A 27,361-nucleotide genomic window follows, 5' to 3' on the forward strand; every position below is an offset into this window, starting at 1 on the left:
GGGCACGTCGAATCTAAAAGAATTTGTATTTAAGAAAATTTCAGTTTAATTTTAAAGACATTTATTCTCATAAGATTTAATATAAAATCACTTACATGAGAATTTTACATAAATATAAAATATAATATTACATTAGGTTTCTATGACTAAGTATGCAAAACAAACAAAGTGAACAATTACAAAAAATGAAGGTACATAAAAATTTGCTAATCAAAACAACATCAATATATTTTATATTTATACGGAATAAGAGGGACTGGATGTGGCTAACGACTTATATAGCTAACAGTTGAAGTAAACTAAAATAATACCTACGGTTTTAACAATAGTACAAATAATAAAACTAAAAACAAATAAGTACATGTTTATATAAACACACATATGTGTGATTGTGCAATCGAGCATTTTTTTAAATTTGGTTATATATGGCGTTATTTTGAGTGACTTTTTTTCATTTGACATTAAAATTTTTAGTTAATATTTAAACAATTGAAAACCTATGTATATAATATATACTACATATAACATAATATTTCTATGCACCTACCACACCTAACCTAGACTCAGTTGTCTGTGGCAGCAAAAAAACTGTAATTTTTTGGCGACATTATTATTCGTCAAGCAATGCTTTTTTAGGCTTTTTCCAAGACTTAATAAAGTATGTACTTATATAAGTGGTCATGGCTGTATAGTGACAGATAAATTACTGGGCAAATCATACTTAACATCTTATGTCTCAAGGTGACGAGCGCAACTCTGTGCCACTCAGAACGTTTGGGTTTTTCAAATGGGCATTGCGTATCAATTACCATCACCTGAACGTACTGCTCGTCTCGTCCCTTATTTTAATTAAAAAAAATAGCTAAATTCTTAATAGAAATCGTTAGCAAGTACACATATAAGTCCATACGTTAATCCAATTAGTGTACAACCGCTGTGTCACATTTGCATACATTTGAATATTAAAAGAGCTAGATAATTAGTTAGTTAGCTGTTACAGGAGCTAAACGACAGGTGTAAGTCCTGTACTTGTGTGTCGTTTATTTAGTAATATGGATTTACTCACGATTTATCGGTGTGGGTACCGACTAGTTTGTGGTGGGTAGTAGGTGAGGACCAAAAGATACAAAGTATCAGTGATACTGTGCTCGTCACCACCACCGGCAGACCCGGCGCCCCCCGCCCTGTCCAGCCGCGCACTACGAGCATAAGTCTGCAGTATATGACGGGAAGTTATCACGAAACTACACTCACCCAGATGAAGGACCTCCGAATGGTCGGAAACTAGTCTGTACCCACACCGATGAATCGTGAGTAAAGCCGTATTACTAAATTAGTCAATCATGTCTCACGAAAGTTCTGTATCGTTGTCGACTTCTAATCATTATCGCGTTCTGCATTAGCAAAGTGTATGTTTTTAGTTTATTTAAGAAAGAGTTTGAGTAGGTAAGATGGAACGATGATATGGTCAAGAGCGCCGGAAAAGAAAAGATTAGGGCAGTGCAAGACCAATTGTCTTGGAGATCTTTGGGAGGCCTTTGTCCAGCAGTGTATGTCTTTGGCCAACTAAAGCAGTAATCTTGCACCTAAGACCACTCGGCTAGCTAAAGCAGTTATCTTGCACCTAAGACCATTCGGTTAAACAAAGCAGTAATCTCGCACCTAAGACGACTCGGCTAGCTAAAGCAGTAATCTCGCACCTAAGACCACTCGGCTAGCTAAAGCAGTAATCTTGCACATAAGACCAATCGGCCAACTAAAGCAGTAGTTGAAATGATTATGATTCAATTGATAATGATTCAACTTCACTCCTACTTCGCGGCCGGCTGAAATGTGACTTGCGATAGATGGACGAAAACATTTGAGGCGATGTTATAAAAGTTATATATTATCATGTCCATGACTCACGACTCAAAGATTAGCAATTTAGCATCATATTCGTCTCGCTTTACGCATACTTGCAGCAAACAAGGTGCAAACACAAAGTTGCAATAATCATAAGCAATTATCTTTAATAATAATCATAAATATAATCGGATAAAGTAATAATGAACTCATAGTGATTCATCATTATTGGATTGAAATTTTGATTTACGTAAACTGTACAATGATTCATGCATATTAATATAATATAATATACATCAATTTATTCAAACAAAACAAATCTTATAAATATATTTACAATACTATCTATTATTACATTTAATTAAAACTATTATTATGGGAAAGCGGGGAATTTTCAAGTTGGATAGCTAGGCTGATCCGTTGACCGAAATAGCTGCCAGCTCTTGGGTTACCAGTAGCCCTATTGAGGTGAGAAGATAGAACTTTGTAATACCTCCGAGTCTCTGGGCCCCATGTACGAAGAGTCTCGACATCAAATGGCACATGCAATCAGTGTTGGGTTATACCCTGTGGTTATAACCAACTGATATGCTGAGTAGCAAACCATTTTGGGACAAAACACTGCAAACACCACCTTGTTATGTTGATATAGCGTAAGCCTTACTTTAGTTTTTAATGTATGTTAGTTTTAATTAGATTAGGCATATTATAGTAATTTTAAGATAAGTTTTTTCATATTATTTGTTATTATATTTTGTAAATGTTCACGTGAGTTGTAGTGTTTGTTCTTACTTACAACTTTTTACTTTATGCAGATCAGTGATCAAATCGCTATCTAGATAATTTGACAGTCGTGTTTAAGTTTCGTCTAAGCTGTTATCGTACTATGAATTAAGGCGGTACGACTGGTCTATGCGTCTTGGTCATGAAGGCTGTTGGTGGGATTGATCCAGTCATCGCGAACACAATATGAATACCGATACGACTGAAGGAACTTCAAACTTAGAGTACCATCATCATCATCATCAGCCGGAAGACGTCCACTGCTGGACAAAGGCCTCCCCCAAAGATTTCCACGACGATCGGTCATGCGCTGCCCTCATCCAACGTATTCCGGCGATCTTGACCAGATCGTCAGTCCATCTTGTGGGGGGCCTACCAACACTGCTCTCTCTCCCCCTCTTTCGCGAAATTGGACCTGTCTAACTGGATTGTTTGTCCAAAGTAGATGTACTCATCGACAATTTCGAGAGTACAGTTTCCAATTCTTATGGGAGTAGGTGCGACATGGCCATTTGACATGATCTTTCGTCTTAGAGTATACTCCGCCCTTAAAGGCCGGTAACTCATCTCTTGACCCCTTGATTTGCATATGTCCATGGGTGGTTACCTCACCACACCCGATCTCGTAAATCTTTTGCTTGTTGCCCCTCTTAATTTGTTGTTTTTTTTATAAGGATTACTATACTATACAAAAAGCTCAACTTTTTTTAAAGTGGTGGTAAGATCTTCTTCTTTTATATGTGTAATTTTGATAAAAGATTTTTCTTTCTTTCTGAAGTCTATGGTTGACACTCGTCTTTTAGTATATAAATAGCCCGTAAATAAGCTGATGAGTTAAAAGGTTTATTAGCAGCATAGTGTAGTAATTAATCACAGCGTCGATCACTTACGAACTATCTCGCGCCGTCTGAAGTGATATATTCACCGTGTTAAATGTAATATTTCGTACATTTAGATTGCATATTTTAAAACTAGCTGTATCCAGTTGTGTTAGCTGCGCAGCTCTTCTTTTGTCCAAAAATACGTATTGTAAACAATTTTTAGTAATATAAAGTGATCACTCACTTCTGGGATTAGTTACAGAAATAAAACTGAAAATAAAATTTCTCTCTTTTCTTTTTTTATTTATTTTCGCTCTCGCGTTCCGTGCGAGCGCTATTTCCAACTGAACCAACCGTTCGAGTGATGTATCGTCATAAAATCTTGTATGGTTTGTTCAACTCTCAAGTTGTAATGTATTGTAGCAACAATCGTTCTTGAGGAGTAAACTCCAGTCGTGCGTCGGAGCTGACACACACATTTTTTGTTTGTTTTTATTTCTCTTTGTAAGTAGAGAATAAACGAGTGTATATTCGGGTCACCTGATGGCATCTGATCACCGGGGCCCTTTTTCTCGTTACACCAGCAGAATCATAAGAGCGCTACCGATCTTATAAAGCATCTATACGTACAAATTGATTCGAGAATCGAAAACAGCAGAAAAACTATAATTGACAGTTTTAAATGAGGGTAGGTGTTTCACTACGACATAAAGTTCTTCGCTATCAAATTTATCAGAAAACTAATCAAGATTCACACACACAATAAGCAAAGTTATGGACATTATAATGAGATTAAACGTGTTTTAACAACACACATTATTTTATGCAACAGTTGTATAAGAAGTGTCAAAAAAACGTGAGTGGTTCTTTGACTTAGATAATGTGCCGCATACATAAATAACCAAACAAAATATTCTTCAAGTTTTCGAATTGTCGCTTGAAATGGTCGGGAAATGAATTGCATACATCGGTACATCTATGATGAGTGATTTTATTTTTACTTGGAGAAATGACAAAGGTACACACATACAGCCAACGGGGGAAATGTGATAATCACAGAATATACCTTGCAGCATCTTGGCAAATTATATTAAAAAGTTATTTTTTCTAAAGTTGACATTGAAATGTTTTTTTTGGCGACATTATAGTACGGTAACAATGTTTTTTAGGCCATAGAGTAAAGACTTTTTTTAATAAAGTTTGTACTTATATTAGTGACCGTGGCTATATAAATTACAGATAAAAGTAGAGGAGTTGAAAAAAAACCTTTGATAGTTTGAGCTATCATTATGCTATATAAATGTAGCATAAATTGCGCACGTGAACCAAAACAGAATAGCTTCAAAAGAAAGCAAAAATATAAAGATACCAAGGTAATTGAAGTGTACCAATAAGAATGCGGGAAAGAGGCTTACAAAATGCATCTTACGGATCCGGTATTCACCGGTTAATTAGACTGAAATGTATTGATAGTTCCCATGGCGGTATGCAAAAATTGTTGAGAATATTCCGCTGCATGATCGATAATTTGCAGGCCGGTTTTTGAGCGATTTTAGCATTTAGAACGATATGGGAACAATTGTATGTAGCCTTTGCAGTTGGCTTGTGGTTTTTATTAGTTGACGTGACTTTTAGAACATTATTATTTTCAATTTTGGACAGATTACAGTGCCGTCGGATTTAGTTGTTGGTATTAGCATAGTCGTTTTGTCAATGTGAATTGTTAGGCTAACAACAACTGCTATTGTTGACAAATCATTGATTTCAACAACTGCTTTCAAGTCCGGTTGGTCCGAGTGGTCTAAGGTGCTAGAGTGCAAGTTCTGGTTCCCGAGAGCGGGGTGGGTTTGAGCCCCACACTCGACAAAGCTTTTTATTACATTATTTCTTAATCTTATGAATAAATAAATTTGTATTATGTTATTTTGTGAAAATGTATCACTTGCATCGTGGTTAGGAACGTAGATATGAATTCGGAAACCGGAGAGGATCGAACCAGGAGCTCATTGGTGAGCGTCAACGTTGCTACTCAAACAACTCAGAAAGATAATTGTGTTTTGTGGTGCTACCTATTGTGCGAATAACGCTTAATGTTTATTAATTATGCGTAAAACCAGAAACTCCTGTGTTTAATAATAAATTTACATTTGGATAAGTTATTATTAAAGTAAAGAATGTTAAAAATATTAAGGATTACTTAAAAACCCACCATCTTAGATAATTTATACGTCTAGATATATCCTACGCGTAACAAGCTACGTCTTACACTCGCGATTTATATGTCACTTTGTATAAGTGTGCGTGCATTGCTCAAAATAGAGGTTCACCGTCAATTGTTTTCGACGTATACACAGTTGTCACAGTCTATCTAGAAGTATAAATTACCTAAACCGACCATTAAAGGAAAATTGAGTAATGTAAAAGCAGTATGAAAAGACCTGTAAGTACCAGGAGAACACCACAGACGTAGAGGTACTATTCCCACGATGCCTACCGTTTATCGAGCCTTCGGGCCGTACATCGCTTGTAAGCCACATTCGCAGAGTATACTCTAAGTAACGTATCATTACTAAACAATGTTTAAGTACATTCTCATACGAAGCTAAAGACGATCCTAATGTAAATAGCACCTTGTATAATCTTTGTTACGTTAATGAATAGTGATTATCGCTGTAAGGCGATAATTGACCAATAAGACAATTGGAATAGTGATGTGAGAATTTCAAGGAATGTGATTGGTCTAAAGACTAATCCTTGTTCATCGTTTTACGCTTCGGTGATAACAATTATACCGAAGTCTGAATTATATTAAGACTGGATGTACCACGCTACTTTGTCAGTGCGGATTTGAATGCCACTGCTTGTGGCGGGCAAATGAGACTTAACATCTTATGTCTCAAGGTGACAAGCGCTCAGAATTTTGGGGGGTATTCAAGAATCCTAAGCAGCACTGCTTTGTCATTACCCATTGGTAGGGCGTATTAATTACCATCAGCTGAACACCCTGCTCGTCTCGTCCCTTATTTTCATAAAAAAAGAATCTGGAATATGGTTACGGTAGAAAAAGGTGCTGCTATGAGCACCAATCCGAATCCGACATCCAGTGAAAAGAGAAGAAGGTACTCACTGGAATATTTACTATGTATAAATATTTAGTTACAAACCTACATTAACTGCAAGGTACACTCGTACAGAACAAACTTACTTACGAACTGTAAAGCGCTTAAGTTTATTAATTTCTATTTCTCCATATGGATAAAACCATAATGACCATACGTCATATTCTAATTCACCAACAGAGAAATCACAGGAGCATGTGTAAATTCAAATTCAAATATTTTTATTCAAAATAGGATATAGAATCACTCATTGAAAGTCAAAAACTACCACCTATTACAAAAAGTGTGCCTCAGACCATCGGGTCTACCATGAACTCTTATTGCGATTCAATTGACAACCTAAAATGAACTGCTTTGCTATTTCGTATCACGACGTGGTTAGAGCTATCTAATTTACGTTGACGTCAAATATACTGATTAAATCGCAATGATGTCAATTGAATGTCAAAAATGATATTACTTGAATCGCAAACTGATTTAATTCGTTCATTCAATCGTACCATGAGGTAATATTTCAACCTAAACTGTATAGTTTACGTGTCAAAGCGAGCGATTAGAAAAAAGTTGCAACTTCCTTAGAGAAAAGTGAATCGTGTTGTTAATAACTTTTAAAAAATAGTGAAAACACAGAGAAAAGGGAAAATTTATTGATGAAGGATAAGATGAGAATACTTTATTGGACTTTTTTGTAAAACAAAATACTGAAATAAATACAAAAAATAAAAATACTAAAGACGAGGCAGTAAGGGCCCGGGCTAGAGCCTGTTCCCAAGAACGAATTAAAAAAGTGTACTCTGTGGTTCTGTCAAATCTAACATCAATGGAGGTGCGTTCATAACTCGTAATACCTAAGCAAACAATTAATTTGTAATTCAAAGTACTATATTTATTTATATTACTATTATTTAATGAGTACTAAAAAGGGCTTAATGGTTTATAATTTGACGCTATAAAGCGCAATTTTAAAATGTATTTTTAGTATTTTCTACGCAAAAAAACCGCTAAAATCATATCATTTTAGGTTTCGAAACGCAACGCATATGGTTCGAGTAATCTCTTACTCACACCGCGGACCACTTACAAATTTATTTCGTTCATTCTTCATAAGCTATCGAAACGCCATTCAGTTAAAGGCACTTCATTGTACGAATTTTTGTGATTCAGTTTAGGTACCTAATCTTAACTGCATCGGAATCGCATCGCTTATTAAAAGTTGATGGTAGGCCCTCTGAGAAGAACGGGCGCAACAAACACAGTGGACTTATTTTTTTTAATATAAAAATATGTTTACATTTTTAATAAGAAAGTCATTTATGTTATAGTAACCTTTACCACACAAACGATTTTTAACAATTCTTTTGAATTTTACATACATTTGTTTTGGACCTGATCTAGGATAGCATAATATATAACGCCCCACTAAGGGCTTACTAACACAAATTAGCCGAGTAGGCATTATAAGTTTACGGTTGTTGCTGGTGTTAACATTATGGTTATGACAGTTTCTAACAAATTCACTTATGTGCCTATATACATACATAACATTATCAAGAATATATTGAGAGGTTCAAAATCATACCACCATAGTAGCTATTCCACCTCATACATAGAAATTGGTGACTGGATGATCCCGCTACGAGAAACTCTGCTGCAAGTATTTAAAATTAAAGTTATAATATTTTGTATAATCGCTAATAACATGCTCGCATAATAACTCATTAATTTACCGTGTGTGTGAATTAATATACTGTACTCAATAACTCTTGTTTTACGTATTAATTTACATTTTCTTTCTTACTAGCTGACCCAGCAAACGTTGTATTGCCATATAAAGTAAAAAGAAAAAATCAAGATTTAAAAAATTTTGGGGTATAAAAAATAGATGATGACCTATTCTCAGACCTAACAAATATTAAATCGTACACAAAATCTACTAACAGTAGGTAGCTAAAATTAAAAGTTTGTTTTAACTCCTGAGAAAGATAGAAAGATATGAAGATTCTAATTAGTTATTCATTTTAAACTATTCTTTCAATTTGATTTCTAAACGACGGGGTACACATCAAAGGAAAAACAATATTGTTGTTTTTATTTAATTCTGAGCATTCTCATATTTATTCACCTTTTAAACCTTCTCTGGACTTCCACAAATAATTCAAGATCAAAATTATTCAAATCGGTCCAGCCGTTCTCGAGTTTTAGCGAGACTAACGAACAGCAATTCATTTTTATATATAGCGTCAATGCCTTTGTCAATGACTCAATGTACTTGACGTTTGAGTGTTTTTGTTGCATCACTTTACAAAATATATTGTAATTCAAATGATTTGTAAAAAGCTGTAAATGTTGATTTAAAAGAGTGGCAAAGAGTTTCTGTCTCCTCATTAAAACTCAACCCTTACCGAAGTGGTGGAAAATGTAAATAGAAATGGAAACATTCATAACTGTCAATTCCTTGATCTTCATGGTTACTTGTGATTGTGATTTGATTTGAAATCACACAGGCACGGCGACCAAAAAGATGTTTTAGCTTCAGTGACAGTGAACGAAGAAACAGTGCGATAAACTGATCATTTCGTTAAACAAGAGAACAAACCATGTGAACCCCCGGCGGTGATGGCGTGCGATGCGGGCCTGACATCGATCCCAGGTTCGATTCCCCGCGGGCGCCATTAAAGTCAATAACCATCAACTGGTAGCAACTTCCAAACCGCTAATTTTCCCTAATTTTCATATCAAAACCGACCATTCCTTAGCACAATTGAGTAACAGTATAATCGTGAGAAGCACCGCTCTTACGTAACTCGCTATTATCGATTATGTTTCAAGGCTGTGTTTTGGCTTGTATCGATTCTAAAATCGACCTTGCTGGTAATTCTTAAATTGAGCTTGAAAGAAATCACGCGAACTTTACCAGCAATAGCTGACGTAAACGTAGTAATAATTTATTATGATTTTATTAGCGTTTTGGTATCGTGAGAAATTTAACAAAATATGTTAGTTAAGTGCTTTGTTCGTCTAACGGCCGTTCCCAATATATCTACAGATAGAGATATATTACTACCTTCTACTGTCAGTAATTAGCTGTCAATAATCTGAAGCTGTCCCATTATATCCGATAAGTCATTCTTATCGCCTTATTTTGGGACGCGTGAATTGATATTTCCATATAAATCTGTATCGCTGGTAAGTCGTCCCATTGACAGACAGCGTGTACGGATAAGATGAGTTACCGTCGATAAGTTTATTGGGACAGAAAAGTAAATGATAGTTACGATTTTTATCTCAAGTAAGAGATAGACTGAATATTGGAAACGGCTGTTAGTAACTGTTGTGTATTGAACTATTTCTTTTAAATATGCTATCTCAGCATTATTTTATATTTCAAACTACTTAGAAACATCAAAATGCATAAAATGCATTTATTTTCTCAAAATTAACTCCTTTAAATTTCTTTTTGGTATTACTTTTAACACTACCACTTCAGAAACAAGATTGAGACAACCACTTGAGAGAAGAAGAGGCCCAAGAAACTCTCCCGACATTTCATTTTTGCGCTCTTTTAAATAAAATATACAATATTGTACTGTCATTACTAATTTGAACTTAAGCCGTGGAGTATTATGATTTACGACAGAGCCATTTTTTTATAAAACATTTAAATTAATTTATACATAATGCCTGAACAGTGACTGGGAAAACTTTATTAAAAAAATTTGTACATTTAAGCTTAAAGCCATTATGTATCATATGTCCGTACACATATAAATAATAGTAGTACAAAATACAGTATCCCAGATTAAATTTAATGTTCCCTCTCCATATCCCCGCAAAACAATAACACTTCTTCAAAAACCTTTTTCGAAAACCTGCTCTCGACATTAACTCACCAATTTCCAGGATGTCTAAAATACTAAACGATAGTTGGACCCTTTTGGGGACTCACACAAAATATTCCGCAGTGAAATTTTCTTAAGTGATAAATTAAATAATTTGTAATATTAACAAAATATTTTTAACTGATTTCAATATAGCGTTATTCAATATATGTGTAACCTAGAACTATTCCATTGTAATTATTTTTCGCTAATAAGTTAATACGTTCTTTTTTAATTATGTAATTAATAATTTAATAATTGTGTGTACTTCATTTTATTATACCATATAGATATTTGTAAGCTTCATAATAATTGCATGCTGTATCTGCCTTAAATGATAATGCATTTCGAATTAACTTTAGATTTAATACTGTATTTTTGCTTGTATTAACGAAACTATCACTGGTGGATTAATAATAATAATAAATAAATACCTTATATCTATTTCAATAGTTATTAAAAAGATATATTTTATATTAGCTGACTCAACAGACGTTGTTCAGTAGATAATAAAAAAAAAATACTGTTTTATAGGAATTCGCCAATAATATTTCAAAACATCAAGAATTATTTTAAATTTTAACATCAAGAATTTATTAATTATTGAAATTATTTCAATTTAAAATTTTAAGAAATGCTCCCTGTTGTTATAATGAAATTAGGGTACAGAGGTGAGCCACTAAGTTGCCTAGGGAACTGAAAAATCTTATATGAACAAAGACTTACACAGCTTGGACTCAGCACCCTCAAAAGCAGACGAGAAAGAGGCGATCTAATTGAAACATACAAAATACTAAATAATTATTATAATGTCCCAAATTTTGAGAGCATGTTTCCAAGGAAGAGCAATCCTAGACTAAGGGGACATGATATGAAGCTAGAATATCAATTAGCATCATCAAATCCATTGAAACATTTTCTGACCAACAGAGTCGTTCATATATGGAATAGCTTGCTTAAGGATGTGGTTAAATCAACATCTGTTAATCAGTTTAAGAATAGACTGGACAAACATTTGGATAGATATGGCAAATGATATAGACGCATCAGCGATAGCTGCTTAGTCTATTATAAATAATAATAATAATAATTGTCGAAAAGGTACTTATTCACCTATATTTATTAAATTTTATAGAAATAACTACGGATTAAACTCTCCCATTCAACTCATATGTGTAAGCTTTAATAAAGTATTTAAATTAGCTTTAATAAAATACCTCGGCGGGCGAATTTTTGTAATCACTCATTTTGCAAAGCGCCCCCGCCGCCCGCACCTGTCTCAGTCCCCTTTGTCGTCGATTCCCCGCGCCCCTGTACCCCGCAGACGAGGACTCAGATAAACGGTCGGCCTATAATGTTTATCTTATTCGTATATGTAAAATTATGTATCTAGTTCGTAAGCCTTAATAAATAAATAAATATTTTTTCAATTCCGTATTATATCAAATAAATATGAACAGTGAACAGGTGTAGGGCGCAGTTGGAGTGACGCGATGACAGCCCTACGTATGCGTTTTAAGATTAATGTGTTCACGGTTGTTTAGCTAAGGCCTAAGAGCCTGCCATATATGCTGACAAGACTAGCTGCGATTCTAGAAGCAGAATTAAATTTATTTCAATATAATATTAAGCTGATATTCATTAAGCATTTAACTTCCGAAATAATTTTATACACACGCCATTACGTTGACATGACAAAAGTTCGATTTAAGTTTGTACAATTTCAATTGCATCAGGCAATTATTTATTTCATTATAAAATCAAAGATCGCCATGACGATTGGTGCTGCGCTGCCCTCATCCAACCTATTCCGGCGATCTTGACAAGATCCTTGCTCCATCTTGTTCTCCAACAAACACTGTCTTTCGATTTATGGTCGCCATTCGAGGACTTTAAGCTATGGGCCCTATTTGTTTATTTAACAATTATGATGACTATTATAATAATAATATAATGACAAATTAAAATAATAAATAATACAAAATCTTGCTTATAATATTTTTAACACTGTGCCTCAACTTGGTAATACTGTTCAGGCGTAAAGAACTGACGAACTAAATAACTACAAAATAGAACAAATTTAATAAATAAAAAAGGTTTAAATTATCTAATATAATATCTATAATTAAGTTTATATGTTTAGGTCAATAATATCGTAATTCAAATGTCTATTAACTAATACATATATAAAACAGATATGTGTATTTAAATATATTTAATATACAATATATTTTATTTTTTATTTATATTTTATTTTATTAAAGAGAGCGCAAAAAAAATAATGCTGGGATAGTTTCTTACGCCGCTTCTTCTGTCTCAGAGCGCCATTTGTTTCCAAAGCGGTAGTAGTAACTAGTATATTAGAGTTACCATCAAAAAGAATTCTAAGGGAATCAATTTTGAAAAAATAAATGCCTTATATGTTTAAGCAATAAAACTTTGGGCTGTCAATTTTTGTAGAGTATGTACTCTCCTACATGCCACCCTGAAATAGTATGATATTACGCACCTAGGGAGAAAAGAAGGTCATTACGCGCGAATAATGACTCGTCGCGCGGTTGGCAATGTCCTACTTATCTCACGTGGTGCGTATACGATTTTTTTCCCACCTGGATGAAAATCTCTCTTTTAGTCCCTGGTACGATTGAGAAAAGTCGTCTTGCCGGTAGAGAAACGGCAGATGGCTTAATGGAGGTGGGAAAAAAATTATTTTATCAACCTTTTTTATTTCCCCATCGCATTTCAATGACAATCTGTCTCTACAGTAATGCGATAGCTAGCGAGTGACTTCAGTACTACTATATAATGCCGTTATTATACAACTACAACAAAAGATCTATAGATCTATCTAAGATTCTTGATCTTAGATAGCAAAACACTGGGGTACATTACAAACAACCAAATGAAATAAAAATCATTTAGGAAGTGATATTATGCACTTTGCCAGTAAAATATAAAAAGCGGCCAAGTACGAGTCGGGCTTGCTCATGAAGGGTTCCGTAGCAGGAAGTAACATTTTGAAAAAGTTCTTGTATGTAGTTTGTTGTATTAAAAAAACCACTTACTATAGATCTCGTTCAAACTAATTTTCGGTGGAAGTTTGCATTGTAATGTACATCATATATTCTGTTTAGTTTTATCATCCTCTTATTTTAGAAGTTACTGGGGGACACATATTTTACCACAAAGTGTCTCTCGCGCAAACTATTCAGCTTAGAAAAAATTATATTCAAAACCACAATATCATTTTTGAAGACCTATCCATAGATACTCCACCCCACACGTATTGGTTCGATGAAAAAAAATATAGTATACTACAGTTATACATACATACATATAGTTTCGGAAAAAAGTGGCTGTGACGTATACGGACTGACAGACAGACATGACGAATCTATATTCCGTTTTTCGCCATTTGGCTGCGTTTCCCTAAAAATAGCTAATATTATGTCACCAAAATAAAATGATGACTGAAACGCTACAACTGGAACTTGAGATTCGCATTTAATTCTGCAAATGATATATAGTCCATGCCTCTGATGGAAAGATTGTAAATCATAGAAAATGACCAAATTATATATAGACTCAATGCTTAACAATTATTTGTTATGTTTTTAAAGTGATAACCCTCTCTTCTAGGATTAATACACAAATAAAATTTGATAAGTCATAAGTCATCGTGAACCTGAGAGTTGAACAAAGCATACAAGACTTTATGACGATACGTCACTCGAACGGTTAGCTCAGTTGGTTGGAGCACCGGCACGGAACGCCTGAGGTCGTGGGTTCGAGTCCCGCATCGTTCAGTAAATTTTGCTTTTCAAAATGTATTTGTGTATTAATCTTAGAGACTTAATATTGTTTGCAGATAAAATAGCAGAAAAACTGTCAGCTCCTTGTGGTAACAAAAGAAGAGACGTTAAATTACCAGCTCAATGAAATAATCCGTGATAGATATAACAGCAAAACCTAAAATGCCACAAACCAATCTAATATATAAAATTTTCGTGTCGCGGTGTTTGTAGTCAAACTCCTCCGAAACGGCGTCACCGACTCTCATGAAATTTTGAGTGCATATTGGGTAGGTCTGAGAATCGAACAACATCTATTTTTCATCCCCCTTATTGTTATTTTATGATAAAAAATTAAAAAAATACATACAACCCTAAATTTTGAACCCTCTACGATCAACACTTACTTTTGTACCGCGATTTTAATATTATTCTAATCCATCCACAGACACGCAATAGAGTTGCAATATGGCAATCGAATATAATGATTATTGTAGTACGATAAATTTTATGTATGATATATTTGGTAGGTCTGAGAATCGGTCGTCATCTATTTTTATACCCCAAAAATTTTAATTATTGAATTTATTTTATTACTTTATATGGCAATACAACGTTTGCTGGGTCAGCTAGTCTAGATATAAAATTAGGGGAATCTCGAAACACTCAGTGCTACCTAGAGCAGAAAACATAAGATGCCATAAATCTATCAAGCCACAGATCGCACCCTTACTGTAAGTCGTTAAGGAGTCCCATTGATCATCACATTCGACTACGACAATTACTTGACCATAACTATGTTATGGTAGATGACTTAGGCTAGGGTTACTATGGATGCGAGTTCTGACGAAAAATTGTTCTGACGAGTTCTGACGGATTCGTCAGAAGAAACAAATGCCTGGTATCCAATGATGTATTACACTGGCAACGACGAACGCGTCTGAACATGCACGGCGTCGCACGTCGGACGTACTCCTCAGAACAAATTTTAGTCAGCACTCACATCCATAGTAACCCTAGCCTTAAATATCCGGATAGCATTAAAAAGATTCGGCCGAGTATCGTTAATTTGCTCCTAAGAATTGAAGAGTTCCGTTACTTTGTCATGGATTCCGTGATCAGAATCTAACAAAACCTTGTGTATCCTTTCGAATAATAAAATAATCATTGAAATCGCTAGGCGCGATATTGAGTTATTCGTAAATTTATCATCCACGTGCTAACCATATCTTATGGAAGGGGACGACCCGTCCCATGTTACCGCCATATCTAGGCGTGAAATTAGCAGTTCTCGAAATACAATAGAAAAATTAAAAAGCGACAACCCTATCTAGTCCTAAAATGTATATAGGCGTGAAATTAGCTTTTCTTGAAATACAGTAGAAAAATTAAAATGCGACAACCCTATCTTGTCCTAAAATGAGCTCAAATATTTCCAATGGTTACGTAATCAATAAAATATTCTTAAGTTAAGGAAAACAGACACATTATGAACAACATCTTTACAATTATGTGAAGACATATTTATAGCTTTAAATGATATTATTTCAAGAAATACCTTCAGATGTTTACAGTGATAAGGATTTGTGAACTTTGCCCTTCTAAATGCCGTGCAGTTATGGTTCTTGTAATTACTAATATAGCTATATGCTATAAATACTTAATTGACGATAAATATAGTATAACTAACATAATATACAATTCAATTTAGGGCTAGGATACGTAGAAAACTTAAAATATATTTATATTTATAATTTTTGGTATTGCAATTTTTTAATTATGAATGAGACTATTGTTATAGAGACTGCTGTATATCTATATATTATATGTAACGTGTAACAGTCCCAAGTCTGACGCTCTCGTGTAACGCTCAAATCTGACGCTTAGCACGGATAGATACACCGCGCCTAAACGTCCGTATAAAGGCTTTGCTTCATAACCTTTATACATAATAAATAGTATTTACCAGTGGGAGGCTCCTTTGCACAGGATGCCGGCTAGATTATGGGTACCACAACGGCGCCTATTTCAGTCGTGAAGCAGTAATGTGTAAGCATTACTGTGTTTTGGTCTGAAGGGCGCCGTAGCTAGTGAAATTACTGGGCAAATGGGACTAAACAACTTATGTCTCAAGATGACGAGTGTAGTTGTAGTGCCGCTCAGAATTTTTGGGTCTTTCAAGAATCCTGTGCGGCACTGCATTGCAATGGGCAGGGTGTATCAATTACCATCAGCTGAACGTCCGGCTCGTCTCGTCCCTTATTTTCATAAAAAAAGACACTTTAAACTTATAGCTCACAGCTAAGAAAAAGGCGCTGAGGTATAAGCAATATAATGTGTAACATACCTTGTTGAAAGTAGTTGGATTTCCTAACGTAGACGCAGACGAGAGCCATCAGCTGTAGCTGTGACAGCCTCTGCCTGGTGGAAGGGGGCAGGGGAAGTAGATCCCGGAGGTTGGCGATCTCCGCGTTGATGAGATCGCGCCGAAGTTTGCTCGCGCCCTTCGTTGATTTCCCTTGGTCGAACCTGGTCAAAAGATTATGACATAAACTATATTCAACCTATATTTCTGCAGTTTTTTGTCAAAGCTGTTAAACATGCCTTCGTTACTTAACATACATTAGTCACATAATACAAATTTTTATATTATATACAGAATGGCGATATTAAATGATTACACGGGTAGGACTTGCTTACCTTTACCTTAGAAAAATAATTTCTAAGATTTTAATTAAATAATTGAAGTTTTGAAAGTTTCGAACAAATAAATTATATATTTAGGAAACAATATTTTATGTGGTTATTATAATTATTATTATTATTATGATTTGCGGATTAAATTGCACTTAAATCCTAGGATCTATTGTGCCCCCTGCTTGCGCTAGCGCGCCTGCCCTCAACTCAAAAGGAGGGTCATCGCATAGGATCATCAGAGAGTCCAGGCAGGTCACGTCCTCTGCTTTAAGTGAAGGTATTTTAAGACATCCCAGCCTGATTCTGGCAATGGCTTCGCATTCCAGAAGGATGTGTATGGGGTCTTCAGCGGCTTTGCAGCAGAATCTGCACAGGTTTGATTCGGTTAGGTAGGTTATGTGTAGGTTGATGTGGTTACATAAGACTGCACAAAGTAAGTTTCAGCGCCTAGTGCCTAAAATTTATTTATATGTGAATTATGTATTTTATTTTGGAATATTTTCTTATGATAACGGTTAAGTAGTTCTACCCGTGTGCTTATTTAATGTCGCCATCGAAGCGCAACGCTGTATATGCCTCAATTGGTCTACTGGAAACCCAAGCGCTTGCAGCTATTTCGGTCAATGGATCAAATTAGTGATAGTTTTAATTTAATGCAGTAATATCATTATAAATATAGTATATATAGGATCAATTTTGAAATCCAAGATGGCCGCTGCGCAAAATTATGATTTCAACATTATGGATATCGTAGCCGAGGTTCTCGAGGGTGCAAAGAATTAATTTGGGATAATTTTTGAAATCCAAGATGGCCGCAGCGCAAAATTATTTCTGGGGCTATACGTGTGCGTAGTGGTTATATTGACAACCCTAATGCCAAAAAACTAAAAACTAAACTATATTTGCATAAATTATTTTTCTAGTCAGCATGGCGCCGCATTAAAACAATTTTTAGTGAAAATTCTACTACATCGCCTATAATTTTTTCGACCATTTGTCGCATATCGCATTACAGCCGGTCGCGGAATAGGGGTGAAGTTGAATAATTAATTTCAACTACTTTCAAGTCAGTTTGGCTGATTGGTTGGCACCAGATTTAAGCTCTGGTTCCCGAGAGGTAGCGTGGGTTCAAACCCTATACCTGACAAAGGACTTTCTATTACATTATATTTTTATTTTATGAATATGTAAAGCGTGATATATATAAATTCTTTATTTCCATTATTCTGGTGATATTATTATGTTATTTTATGAGAAAACCAAACCACATGCTAAAGCAAAGCTAACTAATTGCAAGACTGATCTCAATAAGCCATTTTTTAACCGACTTCAAAAGGAGGAGGCTCTCAATTCTATCGGTATTTTTTTATGTATGTACCGATTACTCTGAGATTTATGATCCGATTTACATAATTCTCATTTAGTTCGATGCGAATAGACATTTGTTTAAAAATTAAAAAAATTAAAAAAACATTTTACATAGTCTGGCCCAGTAGTTACATTTTATGAAAATTTGCGTCTACGTGGACGATATAGTTGTTTTTTGTGCACAGCTTATTTAGGAGTTTTCATTCCTGTTGATTATATATTATTATTAACTGACACCCAAAAGGTAAAAAAAAACAACGTTTTAAAAGACTTGTAACCTATCAATAGGAAGCACTTATAAATAATAGTATTTTATTAATATTAACGGTAAATATTTGTTTGAGAGGTGTATTGAGTAAAATTTTTAGTTATTTGATACTTTTAAGTTTTTATTTTATATATTATCACCGCAAAATTGCTTTATTATTGGATTAAGGAACAGAACGAGAAGATGATCCACTTGTTGTTAAGCGGTATCATCTACCTAACGGCCGTTCCCAATATACTATCCACAGATCTAGATAAATTACTACCTTCTACTGTCAGTAATTAGCTGTCAATAATCTGAAGCTGTCCCAATATCGAGTATAAGTCATTCTTATCGCCAGTTCACTGTTGCAATTTTAATACAAACTTCTATACCTGGTAAGCTATACGATAAGATGAGTTAGCGTCGATAAGTTTATTGGGACTGAAAATTAAACGATAGTTACGATTTTTTATCTCAAGCAGGCCACAACCGGAGATAGACTGAATATTGGGAACGGCCGTAAAACAATGACAAAATGATCTCAGTAACAATGTGTTCATAACATAAATATAATTTTAAAGATTTGGTACAAGCCACGATACTTAAATTCACAAGTAAGAAGACATTAAATATAAACACAGCTCAATTAGTCTTCTCACAAACATTCGATTCGACATGCGATCGTATTAACAGGTTTTACAATTATTAGAAGATTTATTAACTGTTTGAATTGATTTTAATAGAGAACCATCACTTCTGACTGGTGAGATATTTGATGACGCGGTGAACTTTGCGTGTTGTAAAACGTTTATGTTTTAAAATGATCTTCTATTGTATTCTTTCTTATGTGTCTGTTGCTAACTGTTGAGTAATGCCGTTCCCAATATACTAACTACAGATAGACATAAACTACTAACTTCTACTGTCAGTAATTAGCTGCCAATAATCTGTAGCTGTCCCAATATATCTGATAAGTAATTCTTATCGCCCTATATTGGGACGCGTGAATTGCAATTTTCATACAAACTTCTATCGCTGGTAAGCTATACGTCATCCCATTGACAGACAGCGTGTACGGATAAGGTGAGTTACCGTCGATACGTTTATTGGGACAGAAATGTCAATGTTACGATTTTAGATCTCAAGTAAGAGATAGACTGAATATTGGGAACGGCCGTAAGAAAGTAAAAAATATCGATTGATGTCAATGACGCTCTATACATACATACAAATCACGTCATATAAAAACGAACGCGAAATATGGAACATACCACAAACAACACCACAGTAAGCTTTGACTACTACATCTTTACATTACTGCATTTACTCAAGTTGTTTAAAATATTATTGGTTAATAATTAGCAATGTAAAACATTTAATCAGTTCAGGTAACATTATGTTGAATTTAGAATACGATTCAGACAGTGACAGTTGACACACGACTAAGCAGAAAAGTGTGCTTACTTTGTCTTTAAGCATACTTTTGCTGTTCCGCTATTAGACTAAGAATGATATGTCCTTATATAGAGCGTCGTTGAAGTTCTAGATTGTCTAGTTTGTCAAATTTGCTTCTGAAGGAATAAAAGCTTATAAGAAGATATTAATGGATATAAGAATGGCAATACTTAAAATAAACAAATATAAAATGAATGATTATATTATATATAATAAAAGCTTAGAGACAATCGATGAAATCAGGCCAGGCTTATTACTTTAGTGTGCGTGAATTGCTCAAAATAGAGGTTAGTTCTAAAGTCAATTTTTTTCGACATTTTCACAGCTATCATAGTCTATCTAGACGTATAAATGATCTTAATGGGAAACCTTGTCTTTCTTTTCCAGTCGGAGGTATATGCTGTAGGAGAATGTGCAGAAACCATTTTGAATAAAGTATTTGTACATCTACACAGATAGTCAGGCAGCTCTGTCCACTATTGACTCAAACACGACATTCTCAAGACTTGTAGACAATACTGTCAGACTATAATGAATAGTTTAAGAGATAAACAGAGTTACACTTCGATGGGTTCCAGGACACGTACGTATTGAAAGCAATGAATGCGCTGATGAACTAACAAGAATTGGTGACAAAATGACTCAACTTCAAAGAACAGGCCATAAGCACTTCTGTGGTGTCATAATGAGTCTGTTTGAATCAACCCTTCATGTCATCAACGACACCTCATGTTCGTAAGATTGTAGTTAATGTAATGTTCCACGTCACTAGTGAAACATCTAATCTTTACTATGTAGCACTACACCCGGGGACGTGCGCTCGCAACCGATAGCCGATTGGAACTCCTTCCTCTCTTTGCATTCCTTATGTCACTCAATGTCACACAGTTAATGTCACTGTCGATGTCATGACAGTGACAATGATTATTAACACATACTCAGTTCAGACTAGATGTCAATACACTACAGTAAACTCTGAAGCAACACTACGGGCTTAAGCCATTCCAAAACAACAATACAAGTAAAAGAACAGTAGGGTAACTCAGCGGATTCGTTGAAATTTACACCTATGTATGGGCAGAGCGCTAGGGTTGATACGCGCAGCTAATTTAGCTCGGACAGCAACCAGTCAAGACGTCGTACGGCGTGGCACTCATTAGTTTTGTCTCCCCAAGATTGCTTAGCGGCTGTGTAAATCGTTTCTATGTGTGCGTGCATCGATTCGAGCGCTCTAATATCAAGTAAAAGTTCTATATTGTGTACTATTACTGTATTGTGTACAAACCTTTAACAAAAAGGCAACGTATGAGGTAGTAAGACTAAGTAGGGAAAGCCCTGCGTGCCATATAGATTCGCTTGTTCATGGCTAACATAAAAACACATGGAATTAAGGAACTCGAAAATTACAATTGCCTATAACAAATTATTTAATTATGATCGGTGCAAAAACGCAAGCTGTTTTATATTTCCTAAATTTTTCAATCGACCTTGAAGTAATTGAAGTATAGATATATAGTAATTGTGTAAAGGTCAACTTGGATATTTTTATTTCGATTGCGAGTTTTAAAGTAATAATCGATATTATGAATGCCGGAATGGTAGTTTTATTTTGTTTCGTAAAAAAATACGCATAGATGGCCTATTTCAGTGGGTGATATCACTTCGTCGAACAAGTAATGAATTTATATTTTAAAGTGGGTGATTCGCGATAATTTTTAAACTATAAAAACAAGGAAATTTTGCACATATCTGTGTTTGTGTTGAGAAATAAAATCATCTTTTGTTTTTACGACATTTTGTTTGTAATGAATTTAAGATCCGTTTAATAATGTGCCACTTAAAAATACGTAAAAAACGTGTATTTTTTTATATTTTAAATAATAAGCTTAAAAGTATGTATTTCATGTTCGTTTAACTTCCTATTTTACTTACTAGTTGTGTCCGAAACCGAAAATAGTTCTCATTTAAAGACACAGAGAAATTTCGGTTTTTTCTACTACTAACCATAATTTGACGGTTTTTGGTTATTTAAAGTTCATTGTAAAGGTTTTGTTGATTAAACCGGTTTAGGACGGTTTTTTATTTTGTGTTTTTTAAAGCGGTTATTTAAATTTAAGTGATATTTACCTTTAATACAAACTACATCGCATGAAACGAACGTAAGGTCTATCTTTTTGTAGGTGACCCTTTCGGAATTAATTCCGAGCGAAATAATAAATACAAACCGATTTTAATCGGTAGAAACCGGTTTCAAGTCTTGGGTTGGTTTAAAATATTTTAACTTGTTCAAATTGCCAATATTAATTTTGAATAAAATTGTGACCTTAGATAATTTATAAGTCTATATAGAGAGCTGTAAACACGTCGAAAAAAATATTGGCGAACAGTTAGCCTCTATTTTCAGCAACGCTAAAACAAAGTGACGTGATTGCGAGTGTAAAACGTAGCTATCATCCGCTACAGTAATAAAGCTGGCCTGTTGTTACGCATTGCCTAACAGCAAGTGGCTCTATATAGACGTATAAATAATCTAGGATTATAACTTACGATAAATATTCTTTTCTTACCTATATATCTTTTCCGCGGAATACGAGGCAGCAGTAACAGTTATATGAAGCCGATAGCCGACAGCGGAGACTGTCCGTATGCTGGCCATATAATAAAAATAAATAATATGTCACTTCATATATACAACGTGTTACAAAATACCCCGTAAAAAAAAATGTCAAAGACAAAAATTGGCAACCCTAGTAAGCTGTCATGTCAGGGAACCAGATTATTAAACAGTAAGGCCTACGTACTTATTTTACCTAATCATTGTCTAATTTAAGAGTTTTTCTATTTTTCATAAATATTTACTACCTCAATACAAATATGTCATTACGTGCTTCAAAATATTACAAGTTGGAAAAAATGGTTATGTGAAGGACAGAGTGTGTTTCTTCGATTGCCCTTGCGGTTGCTGAGATGGGACAGTGAGTTAGATCGGTTTTCCCATGAATAACACCGATGATGGTGCGAAATGCCACACAAGCCATATCCTGACGAGCAACGTTGTGTATTGAGCAAGGCGGAGCACACTTTGAGCCGTTTCTATAAATTTGACGTTAATTATGAAAAAGTAAGTTTTCTTTAAGGTTTTTCGTTATGTAAGGTCTCTTATAAGTTTTGTCTTTCCGCGAATTAGGTAGAAATGTAGGTACTTTTAGCGTAGTTTACTCATTAATTTTACTTTAAACAGGGTTTGCACATTACTGAAAATAATATTTTTTTATGGAGTATGTTATATAGCGTTACTGCGATTGTTAAATATTGTGAATGGACTCGATATAACGCCCTATTTAACCTCCTATCGGTTTTACGGGTAGTTTTGTAACACCCTGTATAATTACTAACACAATTCGATTAAAAGTTAACTAACAACGGATCGTAGTTATCTGAAAATAAACGGTTTTATTATTATTATATTACTAATCAATACACACACAAGGATAAAGGAATTCGCGAGCGCATTTTGTTTTCGACGTCTTAATTCAGAAAATTATTCTGAATATTGTATGCAAAAACATATTGAATAACCCTCACATATAAAGTGTTCAAATAAAGAAACTTAAAATATCTTCAGATATATCAAATCAAAATCACTTTATTCGTGTAGGTCAAGGAAATTTCACTTATGAATGTCCAATGTTTTCTTCGCAAAAGCACTTCGGAAAAGGTCGAGTTTTGATGAGAAGAAAAGGCAAGAAACTCTATATTTGTATAGTGATGCAACAAAAAAGCTCCATGACTTACGGTTCCGTAATTAAAAAAATAAAATGTAAAAAGAGTTATTGAGCACAGTAGATGCATCAATCCACACACACCGTAAATAAATAAAGGTATTAAATTATTCTACAATTGTAGATAGTTCACTTTTGATCACTTTATGATCGCTTTGGTATCAAGGATTTATCAATAAAATAACATTTTAACCTGTATTGACTGAATTTAAGTATTTATAATTTTATTTTTAATTCTGATGTTTCGGTTGCAATACAACCTACATGATTCAAATGTTTGTTTGTATATATTTACGTAAATTGGGACTGAGGTATATAAAAAAATATTTGCAATCTATTAGAAGATTCTTGACTTTTCTCATGATATATAGATAACTGACTAGATATGGCGCGATTAGTTTAACTCTAGATATTTTCATAGTATTCTGTCCTATGGTATATTGTTATGGGGCAGTATAACCAGGCGATATTAACATTACCATTGTGCTGCAAAAGAGGACTATTCGCGCTACTTAAAACCTGGGTCCGAAAGAATCGTTAAGAGATAATTTTAAAGAAATAAATATTTTAACTGTTGCATCTCACTAAATTCTTGGTAATGTTATGTATCCATAAGCACTAAGCTAATTTGCTAAAAACTTTGACAATCATAATGTTAACATCAGGTACGAACAAAAACTTGATATGCCTACTACTCGGTTAAGTCTTAAAATTGTTAACAAACGTTTGTATGGAAAGATTACTATAAAGTAAATTAATCTATTAATGTTATCACAGACTGGGTATGGAGCGACCAACCTCAGGCTATTTTTTTTTATGAAAATAAGGGACGAGACGATCAGGACGTTCAGCTGATGGTAATTGATACACGCTGCCCATCCCAATGCAGTGCCACTCAGGATTCTTGAAAAACCCCAAAAATTCTGAGCGGCACTACAACTGCGTAATTTCATTAGCTACGGCGACCTTCAGACCGAAACACAGTAATGCTAACACATTACTGCTTCACGGCAGAAATAGGCGCCGTTGTGTTACCCATTATCTAGCCGGCATCCTGTGCAAAGGAGCCTCCCACTGGTAAATTGATGCATCCATTAAACGATAATTTATATTTATACAGTTTATTATTTATGTATTTTATGAAAAATTTTTGATACATAAACCGCTTTTTAATTGTGAACATGATTTATATATTGCATGTTACACCTTACAAACTAGTTTACTATGTAAGTAAATAACAACTAATGTAAAATATTCATTGAATTAAAAAAGTGACGGTTGAGTTTCTTGTATGTTCTTGTCACGAGCTCTACTTTTTCCGAACATAATATTGTTAAGATACTACCTACTCTATGATGTGATCTATGACTTTGAATATTGTAGTGTTAATTACTCTAAGTTCATTAGGAGTTTCAAGTTATAAGAATAATATGGTGACAATGTTTTCTTTTGCTCATCATAAATTAAAATTCAATAAATATGGGAGTATATTAAATTTTAATAACGAAGATTCAAAAGCGCTTAGCATATTTCTATTCGAATAAAGTTCATTTGACTTTGACTTTGACGATGAGACTAGTATTATTATTATAGTAGATGAGACTACAATTGAGTAAATTCCATAAATAGCAAATAAAATCCAACAATAATTGTATACAATTATCTCGCAACGCAAGTGAAGGCAATACGGTCAATATTACAACCATGACCTCACTCACATATGCGTAATAGGTTTTCTGTTGAGTCGTGTTGTTAACAAATTTGACAGTTCATAAATAAAAACCCGCTAATGTGATTCTGACAGCTTTTAACTTTAACGTTAACGTGAATTTAGTGAAGTGACTCGCGTGAAGGAACTTAGGCTAAGCAAAGATTATGTTAATAATGAACGAATGGTCTTTTTTTTATGGAGAGGAGGACAAACAAGCGCACGATTCACCTGGTGTTAAGTGATCACCGCCGCCCATATTATCTTCCAACACCAGAGGAATGGCAAGAGCGTTGCCGGTCTTTATAGAACCTGTACTCGTTCTACAGCTTGGTCGTACGTGAAAGAATGTTCCTCGAAAACAGCCCTGTGGAAGAACGCCACACATCCAGATTGTGGGGATGATAGTCCAATTTGTGGCGTGTTGTGCGAAGGTTGAATTCAGCGGAAGCAATCAGGTCAAACAGCTCTTTGGAACACTCTCCGTTATAAATGCGGCAGAAGACACATAATGAAGCGACATCTCTACGCAACGCCAAGTGATCTAGCCGTTCACAGAGCACCTGAATCCCTGACAACTAAAGCAGCTCTACGTTGCACGTGGTCAAATGGTTCGAGCTGATACTGGGGTGCGCCAGACTAGAGATGACAGCAATACTCCACTCCATATGTGGCCGAACCTGCGCTTTGTAGAGCGCTAGAATGCTATATAAATAAATATGTACTTGCCAGACGACAATATATTTAATAAAATATATGTGTTTCAACGTCACTACCAGTTGAAACCTGGTCGTTCACAATTCGAGAAAGGCGAAAATATACACAAAAAAACAATTTAAAAGATCATGCTAGGCATTCAAAAGTAGAAAATAGTGAGTAATTACCAAATAGGGTAAAAATCAATGCTTACTGATGTGTTGTCACATACAGACCAGCTGTAGTTGAGATGGATCGGGCATATGATTCTAAGCGCTCAAAATAAAAGCAATCTAGTTATTACGACAGTATAATGTAGCTACAGTTTTGTTATTTTTGGAATCGATGTCAGTCAAGTTAGGCTTGTAACTACATATTATAGGTGAGATGTGCTTGTGTCGCGAAGTGACGAGTGTGAAGTGACGTGTGAGATGTGCTTGTGGCGCGAAGTGACGAGGCGAGGGGCGAGAGCGGGCCCGCGACGGACACCTATTCTAATAATAATTGTAGCTACATTAAATTGTCCTAATAATTTCATTAACTTTTAAGCATTGTTATATTTTTCATTTCATTTTACTTAGGAGGACTCTAAAAATAAGTTGATAATTAAGTTGTAGGAGAATTTGCAATCGAGTTTTCATCAGATCTCGACATTTTAAGGTCTTAGTAAGCTTCCCTGTCTATGCCCGTGATGGTGTACGTGTCTGTACGTCTGTATGTATGTGTGTATGTGTGTGTGTGTGTGTGTGTGTATGTGTTTGTAAATCTCTTATAACTTTTGAACGGCTCGACTGCATTCGGGGTTGGCGCCTTTGGAAAGGGCTTGATGAAACTTAGATTTTGAATACAATACGGACTGATTCGGACCGGTAGATTTTAAGAAATCTCAAGGGATGGCCTTTAGGGTCAACCGTTTTCCTATTTTTTTTAAATAAGATATTTTTGTTAATGAACACTTTCAATCAGTCTTTGAAAAGCTTAATTTGTTTGTTAGACGAGCAGGACATTCAGCTGATGGTAATTGATACGCCCTACCCATTACAATGCAGTGCCGCTCAGGATTCTTGAAAAACCCAAAAATTCTGAGCGGTACTACAATTACGCTCGTCAACTTGAGACATAAGATGTTAAGTCTCATTTGCCCAGTAATTTCACTAGCTACGGCGCC

General features: G+C 34.8%; 1 protein-coding gene across 3 annotated transcripts in view; it reads right to left on the reverse strand.

Annotated features, from left to right (window-relative positions):
• LOC126975782 (PAS domain-containing protein cky-1-like) overlaps positions 1-27,361 on the reverse strand; it is a 192,988-nt gene that overhangs the window by 110,587 nt on the left and 55,040 nt on the right. For 2 of the 3 annotated variants that reach the window (XM_050823825.1, XM_050823834.1), the window contains exon 3: positions 16,585-16,766. The exons of the other annotated variant lie outside the window; for it this stretch is intronic. In XM_050823825.1, the coding sequence (XP_050679782.1) occupies positions 16,585-16,766 (182 nt within the window). The remainder of the gene's footprint in view (positions 1-16,584; positions 16,767-27,361) is intronic. 3 annotated transcript variants of the gene reach the window in all.

Source organism: Leptidea sinapis, chromosome 2 (assembly GCF_905404315.1).
Source record: "Leptidea sinapis chromosome 2, ilLepSina1.1, whole genome shotgun sequence".
Lineage (NCBI taxonomy): Eukaryota > Metazoa > Arthropoda > Insecta > Lepidoptera > Pieridae > Leptidea > Leptidea sinapis.